We start from the raw sequence: 10,201 nt of genomic DNA, 5'->3' as shown, positions 1-10,201 counted from the left end.
CATTGTTCTGCAGTGGTGGATAAGACTGGAACAGCTGCTGCAGGCCATGAGTACATAGCATTATCGCATATACCAGGCACCCAGGGACCCTCATCATTACTTTTATTTATATTTTGTCTGTCCCAGAATTAATAACAAAAGACAGGACAAACAGATACACAACACATTGCATTCAAATACTGGTGCACTCATAGCATAGTTAAAACCCAGGAATCTATAACAGAGTTTTAAATGAGGAGGGCAAGAAACAGAAAGTCTGTTCTGAACAGACTTTAGTTGTGAATTCCATAGTTTAGAGCTCTGGAGAGCTGTGATCACTTTGAAATTCCAGTGGGTTCAACTGTCTATCTGTACATTCTTAATAAAACATAAATGTCCCTTACATGAAATTTCTTTACTCTGTCTCTGCTTCTAAATTATAGGAGTACATGCACTGAAACTGTAACCATGGTAATTATGCTGTCATTTCACAATAATTCGTTTATTTCTGCCAATCAAAATGAAAGATTTATATTATGGGTGTTACTAGATCTTAACACTTTTTATTTCACATGTGCTGCTGCAAAGTACAATATATACTCTTATGACTTTAGACTTTACACACATCTTAACACCAAACACTATGAATTAGCCAACAGTGAATTGTTATGCTATAATCCATTGGACTCTGTGGAGGACCCATGCCACTGTGCAGAGATCTCATCTCAGCATCTTTCATCTGACCATAGTGCATGTCCTCTTCCATTCCCTTCTCAGGCATTCCCTCAAAGACCTGTTATTAGTCAGCAATCAGCAAATATAAAGAGTCACATATTGCTAAAGACCTTAGGCTGCTTAGGTATTAAGCCAATACATTATAAATTGTTAATAAATTATAACAACAAGAGAGGTAGAAGAAATCACATAAATAAACAAGACTTCTAGTGACAGCAGCAAAAATGGGTTAATCTGTTTTTCTTAAGACATTAAAACATCATACAATGTCAGAAGATATGTAGCTAGCAAGGCCATTGCCATGAACAGAACACTGGGAGAGGAACAAATCTACCTGGGGGACTGGGAATTCACTAACTTCATGAGTTGAAATTATTATTATTATTATTATTATTATTATTATTATGCACTACTAAGGTATAACCATAATATTAACAGAAATCTATGCAATTGTTATATGAAGACACGTCTATATATTGTCACTAAGGTTTAAGAAATTTGTTATTTACTTACAAGGACACTTGGGTGGGCATCAGGGACATCTGCTCTGCTCATTTTCACCTCTCGATTTATCTTCTCCTTTCCAGCCCTCTCTCCTCTGGCCCTATATTCTAATCTCCTTTCCAATCATATCTTATCTTTCCCCTCCCCTGCTCTACAGTCATCTCTCCTTTCCTCTAGGACTCGCCTCTTTTCTCGTCCACTGTTCTCCAATCATTTCCTTTCTGCTCTCCATGCTTTCTTCCTCTTCTCCTCTTTGGTCATCTATTCATCCTCTCATTTCTTTTTAGCTATATATCAAATTTTTAAAATGACCACCCCCAATGCTGGGGCGCTACTTTATTAGTCTTAATGGGGTTTTTTCTAATTCAAATTAGGAATTTCTTGATTATTCATATTTAATTTTCATCTATTATTATTATTATTATTATTATTATTATTATTATTATTACCTAAGATCCTTACCATCATTACTTGGTCTTCATTATTTATATTTGCTCTTCTCATTCACTCCAAGTCATCTGCTCTCCTGACTAATAAAGCACTGCTTTCACTTTAATTAAACACTAATGCCATTTATCACAAGCAAGTACAGCTACATACGATACTATACATATATACAAGTTTGGAATGGCTACTTCTCTCAAGGAAAGGAAAATTCAGCCAATCTGTGCAGGCCTTTGATGTATATCAAATCAATGTTTCCCTCCTTTAAAATATTAGACCCCAAGATACAAGAAACAATGGTTTGAGAGTGTTTTTTTTCGTTACAAAAGTATTAATATATATGCTATAATATACTTTGGAATACTTTAAAATGTGTGGGCCATTAGTATTTTACTACATAGGCTCAGATTCCATTTGCAATTTCTGATGCAAGTCAGTAGAACTGGCCTGTATTTGTTTTGGGACGTGCGGGCCATTTAAGCATTTTAAAATGTGGGCCACTTTTGGCTCACATGCATTTTGCCAACACCGGTGGTGCCAGAACAGTCCTGGATCTCGGCCCTTTCTGGCCCAGTCCTGACATATGCATGCTCTCTGAGATAAATGCGTTTCATAAGGAATTTAACCGCACACGTAACAGATTACTGAGGAATAACAGGACACAGCAGTGTGAATAATCCAAATATGCGCATACATTCGCTTCTGCTAAATGTAGACGTGGTGTTACTTTAGATTGACGTCATCACAATAATTAATATAAACAATATTATTTTTATACAAAATTACATAACATTAAAACATTAACATACATAACGCTACGTAAAACATACATCTGCCCCTTTTAGCAGGATATCAAGCACCCACTCCGTGCGTCCACCCCTTCCCTTGTGACGAACCAGGAAATGAACCACACAATCGCTAAAATAATCTCCGCAACTGTTTTTTTTTTTAAAAAAAAATATATATATATATGTATATATACATATATATATATAAGAATAGCTACAGTACAGGTTTGCTAACATCGATGTTCTGGCCTTGTAGCTATATGGAAAATGAGCGAATAACATTAATTGACGAGAAGACTAAATATGGTCTTTTAGGATTTCAGTTGCAAAAACTAATATAGCACTTTATGACGTAACTTTTACTGCAGCGTCTAAGGTGTACTTTGTGTCCGGAACCTAAGTGGTTTATCTTAGCTAAAGCTAGGTAGCTAAGGTGGAGAAGATTCGTAGATAACAGTTTGAGGTAAGTTAAATTTGATTATGATAACTAGCTAACGCTAGTGCTAGCTAGATAAAGTTCTTAACGATGTTTTCAGATTTTTAGCTAGTTATATACGAAATCAAATAGATATATATTGTCAAGTTTGTTTAGGTTTTGTCGGTAATAAAGTTCTAACCTCATTATTCGCTATGCTGCCTATTAGCTCAAGATTGCTGGGTTTCCTCCTCAAATGATTTTTCTTTGATGGGTCTTTTCCCATCTAACAAGACTGCTAGACTGGCTAGTTAGCTAACGAGCTAGATGGCTAGCCCAGTCATCTTGTTCATTTGTTTGAGTTCAAATGCATAATTAGCTATCTGGCGCTAAGTAGTTAAGCTGGATCACAAATCATAAGCAGCAACCACCCTGGATGTTTGAGACCGGTCTTATTTTGCATGGTGTCACAACCACTGCTGTTAAATATATGTTTCAGAAGGTAAACGCTTTTCTAAACTAATTTCTCTATGTCAGAAACAGACTGACAATTCTGTTTCTACTTGGTCGGAGATGATGTATCGTAAAAGCAAAATTCCATGTTAATCGAATAGGCTCATATATTGGATTTGCCGCCATATATGTAGGAAGTGATGAAAGCCCCCTTTTTAATTGGTCCTCTAGATCAGTGGTTCCCAACCATTTTCCCCTGGGATTCCCCCCCCCCCGAGTATTTAAGAAAAGCTTAGACCCCAGCCCGCACATACAGACCAAAATGATATAGTGGTTCATTAAAAATCTTTATTGACAAAAGTTATTAATTACAGCTTTTTTCCCTGTTATCTCTGGCTTTTTTTAAATAGCTTTTTCGTTTTCACTAAAGCGTTCTGATGCCTTCTCAGCTTACAAATGTAATGCATAATACCCCATTATGAAAATAATTATTTTTAAGAACACTATTATTATCTAAGGAAATGTAACATATAAACGTTAGGTTGTAAAAATGAACAAGAAAACAATAGAACACAAATGCAATGAATGACTGGAAACAGTCCAACGAATTTCAATAAAAGACCTCTCAAAGACTCAATAGAATCAATATTATGTACAATGAAATAAATGGCCATCCAGTCTCATAAGATCAGCTGCATATGTCTGGTCTGACTAAGCAAACCTTTTTAATCTTTAGTCATTTATGTGAGACTTACGTTTCTAGCTGAGGAGACAACAGGAACTGGTTCTAGAATGATATCTCTTATGTCATTATGCCACGCGGTCTGCTAGGCCAACTTATGAATTAACAGAATGAATACCCAAAAGAAACTACAAAAGCAGCTGCATTCAGTGCGATTGCCAAACTGTAAACAGCAATTATTACATATTTTCCAGCTAGAGCTATGATGTGGTTGATATGGGCGGGACTTTGCTGCCTTTGAGGATGCATTAGGACACAATGCCATTCATACTGCAGATGTACTGTAGCCTGTATCCCAGACCACCTCCAATAGTGGTTTGAGTGATCAGATTACAATATGTCTCCGAAATGCAGTTACTGTGTTCACACTTTTACTTCATGTTGGCCACTTAAGATCCAGTAACCCAGGACAGATGTATTCACATCTGGCATTCGCCATGTATGAAGAGGGCCAAAATGCCCACTTCATATTATTCAACAGCAATCTGGGGGCAGCTGCACTTTTTATGTTTCCTCCAAGTTTCTTTTTGAAAAAAACAACACATAACTGGCTGACACTGCAAGTCCAATAAGAATTACACAGCATTTTTAATGATTAAGATGAATAGTAATCTTGAAATGAAGTTCACCTGTGGGATTTTGCCAAGGAATAATCATATTCAACGATCAAGTGTATCTCTCATCCAAAATTGCCCCGCACATCCAAAGAGCACTAAAGCACAACTACCCAACATCTAAATATCCCAGACTCAGCTGCATGACAGCCAATTAACCTCTACATCCAAACAGCCTTCAAACACATCTACCCACACAGATAAATACTCCTTAGCCTCAACTACCCTTCAAACAAAACCTCCCCCTCCAGTAAAGAACACTAAAGCAAACTATCTCATATATAAATACTCATATATAAATACAGCCTCAACTACCCTGCAGCCAATTGCCCCTCAACCAAAATACTGATGAACAGCCAAAGGACCCGCAACAACAACCAAATAGCTGACAACTGTCTTACAGCTAAATACCACTTAATCTCACCTACTTCACAACCCCACAACAGTCCTGATCCAAACCCCCCCCCCCCCCCCCCAAGCCAAATATCATTCCACTGCAACAACCCACATCAGCCAAATAACCCTCAACCACAGCTACCCAGAATGCTAAATAAACCTTCAGGTGGTTTCACTAGGTGGCTGCATCACCTGTTGATCCACCCAATTTTCCTGCCTTGCCTTCCTGCCCATATTTTATTACAAATGGCCCATAATTTGCAAAAAGATGCCATCCTTGATCCAACAGTGCCTCATTAACTTTTCAAAGTGGCTTACTGCTGTTCCTGAATAGTGTCCTTTGGATACCTGTACAGTTCGAAACATAGCTTAACTAAAGCATTGAAATTTAGGTTATTAGGCTCAGTATAACCAATAGTGGTCAATCAACTTGGATTGGCTCAGAATATCCATGATGCTTATGGTTTGTAAAGTGTTGTATAGCAACATGTCTTGTAATGAAATTTTTTTAATTGAGGAAATTTCTCTTGTCTTCTTTCTTTTCTGAGCTCTAAGGTTTAGGCCCTTTGTCTACCTAGATTTACAGTCATTTGTGTTGTTTTCTGAATTTACTGAAGATTTATCAATTTAACATAATTCTTTGTTGGTAAACATATTACAGCCAGTCCTGGTAGGCCTTATGGTAACCTAGTGATCAGTGATTTATGTGCTGGGAAAGACTGCTAATGTTTATGACTGAGAGTTGCGTGGAATGATGAGATGCACATAATGGGCAATATTCTTCAATTTGTTTTGAGGTTGAATTAGTCTTTCAAGTGCTATTTCACATTTTGCTCATGCAAAGCTATATACCAAAGAGTGTCACAATCATATATTATACATATATTGTACATACATTGTTAATATATTTTGTATATATATATAGATATATATTTCCCCTATACACCCCTGTTTTTTTCCTCCTCAGTTTGGACAGAGCACTCTCAAACCATTTCACTGCGAGTTATACTGTGTATGACTATGTATGTGACAAATAAACCAAACTTGAAACTAGAATAAGTGACCTCTTTTTGTTTGTTTGACCTTTAATGTTCATCAGATTAAATGTTCTCTGTTTGTCCTGTGTGCAGATGTCTAAGAGAAAAAATAATCAAATACTGGAAGTGCCTTCAAAAAGAGTTAGGTTGTCACAGCCAGAGCCACCAGACGATGAAGAGGAAAGAATCTGTTCCATTCAAGACAGCAGTGATCTTCGGACATCCCACTGTGTAATGGATTCACAAAACTCACAAAAGACGCACTTTTATGTGACATTCTTTTTCACATAGGAACACAAAACAACCTTTATATGACTGCTTTAAAGCCAGCACATAGAAAGTTATGAACACAGTAAGTTATAATCACAATTAGAAACAGGCCTAATCCATTTAGCTCAAGGTTACAGCTGTTCAGTGGTTGTTATGGAAGTCACAAAGATGTACTCTTATTCTAGTCTTGATATTTAACTTCTGCCTACTGTGTATGTGTCTAAGTGGATGCCTCACTATTCTTCCCCCCAGGCTTCAGGGGAGGTTGGCATTATAGAGAACATCTTTCTCAGGAACTTCATGTGCCATTCTCTTCTTGGTCCCTTTACATTTGGGCCAAATGTCAACTTTGTGATTGGAAACAATGGGAGTGAGTTGTTCTCGTTCTGATGTAAACCAGAGTAATATGCCCTAGTCACAGTAGTGTATTATTTAGTAAGGCTTTTGTTTGTTTTTGTGTTAGGTGGTAAGAGTGCAATACTTACAGCTCTGATTGTTGGTCTGGGAGGCAAAGCGCAGACCACTAACAGGGGCTCTTCGCTCAAAGGCTTTATCAAAGAGGGCGAGAGGTAGTCCTCTTTATTCTACTACACTTTCCTGACCCACTGTCAGTAGTCATTTTCTTAATAAAGTCTTCATTGCTCAGATATTTTCCATATTTAACACTTTGAAATCTTTTCACATTTATGTCTGTATATCTTCTCATTAGCTCTGCACAAATTTCCATCACTATGAGGAACAGAGGCCAGGATGCATATAAGCCAGAGGTTTTTGGGGAGTCCATTACAATTGATCTTCGCATTTCCAGTGAAGGACTGAGAACGTACAAGTTTATGAGCAAAACAGGTAAAGTCTTTATGTGTTCTAAGTGTTGCATTTAGACCCTCAATAGTTTATAAAGCTCAGAAATGTTCCATCTTGTGAATTTTTCTCCTGGCCAGAAATGCTCAAAATGAAGTTTGTTGTGATAAATTTGTGTAACATTGCATCAATCTTTAAAAGACAATACACTACATATTAACTTCTTCAGTTTTTTTTCTAATGGTGTTTGATTTAATTTATCTATTTTGACGCAATATGCTTACTGGTTTACTGGTTTTCTAGCACCCATCATATTAACATCTGTCTCTTATGCTGTGTCTTGGTTGGTATTTTCAGTTTTCTGCAGAAGCAAGGTGGTTTGTCAGTGATTAATCATAAGCCCTTTTTGGACAGGGTTAAATGTTCCATCCAGGTTATCCATGTCAGAGTTTTTCCTGTGTCTTTTTCTGATAAAATTATAAACTGAAGTGCCTTATATTTTTTTGCCAATGTATGCAGCCGTCTGATAATTTTAGACCTATCCGGACACATGTCCATGTTTTTTCATTTTGATGTCGCCTCACTTGGGGGGGAAAAAAGATTGACTGCTTCTTCTTGACATATTTAGTGTCATATAAGTAACTCTCTCCCAGATATTAAACACTTTCTGAATTGCAAACTGAAGAGTCAGTTTGCTGGTTCTTTGGTCTCTGTGATAAAACAGGATTCCACACACTATCTGCAAGAGCTATATCAGGAGAAAAGCAAGCTTGTGCAGGCTGATTAATGTAGCAGTTACAGTATTAGTTACAGGTATAAAGCATTACTTTTTATTCACATAGGTACAATATCGACTTTTAGTTTTCTATAAATAATGACTCGTATCACTGCTAGTTGCTTAAAGAGCTCATGTTAAATGGTGATAAATTACTTCTTTAATAATGTATAGTTTATCAGCAGTTATTCCTCCTGTGATACTTTTATTGCTGTCCGGATATGAACGTTTTATCACGGAGGAGTATCATAACAGATGTTGACTGCAGCTACAAGTACCTTGGAATCCCATTGGCAAGTTGAAATCATGAAGAGGCTACAAGGAAAGCAGCTACAGCTAAATGCCTACAAAGAGTGAGGCAAATCCTAAGAAGTCAGATTAATGGGAAGAACAAGATCTGGGCTATCAACTCTTTCATTCTGCCAGTCAGCAGGTACCCTGCTGCCATAAAAAGCTGGACTAAGGAGGAGATGGAAGCCACTGACATCAAGATAAGGAAACTCCTCACGATGCACGGCAGGTTTCATCCCAAATCCAGCACTCTGAGATGGTATACTAAATGGGAGGAGGTTGGCTGAGGACTAGTGAGCGTCAGAGCCACTATCCAGGATGAAACCACCAAGATCCAAGAGTACAGCAGGAATTATGGTCTCAAGTGATGACGTGCTTAGTGAGTAGCTCAGACAACAGAGACCCAAGGAGGATGGAAATGAGGAGGAGCAGGAACCATTATGGGAGGATGAACCACAACAAATGGTGAAAGTGGCTGATATGGGGAAATCTTACCAATGGCTGGAAGGGGCTGGATTGAAAGATAGCATGAAGGCACTACTCATAGCAGCACTGGAACAAGCTCGGAATACAAGATCAATAGAAGCTGGGACCTACCATGCCAGACAGGACCACCGATGCAAGCAGTGCAAAGATGCCCCTGAGACAATATAGCACATAACAGCAGGATGTAAGATGGTAGCAGATACAGACAAAATGGTAATTGCTAATCAACTGGGCACAGTAGTAGTGGATAATCAACGGCAACGGGCCGTAATGATAGATGTAGCAATCCCAAGTGATGGCAACATCAGGAACAAGGAACATGAAAAACCTGAGAAATACCAAGACTTGAGAGAAGAGCTGGAAAAGATGAGAAAGGTGTAGGCAATAGTGGTTCTGGCTCCAGCAGATCTCAGGAACAACATCCAAGATCATCCAGCAGATCTCAGGAACAACATCCAAGATCTCCTTCCAGAAGAGTTCTATCCTGGGAACAGCTAAGATAATATGGAGGGCGGTCAAGCTACCAGGCTTCTGGTAGAGTAATGTCTAACTAGGAAAGATGATTATATGTGAGTATATAATTCTGGAGAAATTATGGATCCATTCTAAAGTATTTTGAAGAACCTGCCTTGCCTGATTGATTTTATTTTCTTTCAGTCTTTTCCTGGACTTTGAGCAGTATTAAACGAGGCTGGCATGTGTTTCTAATCGGATATAACATTTTTAAGCATTGTAAAGTTTGTTTATTCTTCTTTAGGTCAACCCGTGCCATATAAAAAGGAGGAACTTGTATCCATTCTTGATCACTTCAATATTCAGGTATTAAAAGAAAAAAAAAAGTTTTATTACTGAATGAATGTTTTGAAACTCATTTATAATGAGTTTATAATAAGTGTTCTTACTACAGCTCTTTGTCTGCCTCCTCCCCTCTCTTCCTTTCTTATTCAGGTGGATAATCCTATTTCTATCCTTACACAGGAAATGAGTAAACATTTCCTCCACTCCAAAGGAGAGGGAGACAAGTACAAAGTAATTGTCTATTGTATTTTCACTGACAATACCTTTCTGTAATGTGAAATAAATGAAAATTATTTTCCCACACTATATGAGTATAATCATGATCTTTACTCTGTGTAAATCCTGGTGCAACTTTGTTTCATGTTGATGATCTTTAGGGAATGACAACATAGCCCAACTTTTTATTTATGTGAACTGACATCAAAATATTGCAAAACTGGTGTTTTGGAACCCTTCTTATATACAAGATATAGTTTTACACATTAATTCTCAATTGTAATAGAGTTTTGTTGCTTACCAAACTTAAATCTTCAAAATATAGATGTTAATTTTATAATTTTAGTTTTCTAGTTTTAATAGTTTTAATAGTTATAATTTGTTATAATTTATGATTAAATAGTTATAATTTTGAATTCAAATTTATATTATGCAGATTACAATTATTTGTGCTCTT

General features: G+C 37.2%; 1 protein-coding gene across 3 annotated transcripts in view; it reads left to right on the top strand.

The window, feature by feature from the left end:
• The first annotated feature begins 2,582 nt into the window (after positions 1 to 2,582).
• Positions 2,583 to 10,201, top strand: part of si:dkey-119f1.1 (Structural maintenance of chromosomes protein 6-like) — a 32,531-nt gene continuing 24,912 nt past the window's right edge. For 2 of the 3 annotated variants that reach the window (XM_081715506.1, XM_035525709.2), the window contains exons 1-7: positions 2,583 to 2,913; positions 6,201 to 6,338; positions 6,630 to 6,747; positions 6,841 to 6,946; positions 7,087 to 7,223; positions 9,488 to 9,549; positions 9,679 to 9,759. In XM_081715506.1, coding sequence (XP_081571632.1) covers positions 6,201 to 6,338; positions 6,630 to 6,747; positions 6,841 to 6,946; positions 7,087 to 7,223; positions 9,488 to 9,549; positions 9,679 to 9,759 — 642 coding nt within the window. In that variant the 5' untranslated portion in view covers positions 2,583 to 2,913. Of the gene's footprint in view, positions 2,914 to 6,200; positions 6,460 to 6,629; positions 6,748 to 6,840; positions 6,947 to 7,086; positions 7,224 to 9,487; positions 9,550 to 9,678; positions 9,760 to 10,201 lie in introns of those variants that run through there. The other variant, XM_081715505.1, reaches the window with a different exon arrangement.

Source organism: Electrophorus electricus, chromosome 6 (assembly GCF_041902795.1).
Source record: "Electrophorus electricus isolate QZ-2024a chromosome 6, ASM4190279v1, whole genome shotgun sequence".
In the NCBI taxonomy this organism is placed as follows: Eukaryota; Metazoa; Chordata; class Actinopteri; order Gymnotiformes; family Gymnotidae; genus Electrophorus; species Electrophorus electricus.
The sequence above is the reverse complement of the archived record's forward strand: the minus strand, read 5'-3'. Positions and strand labels throughout refer to the sequence as shown.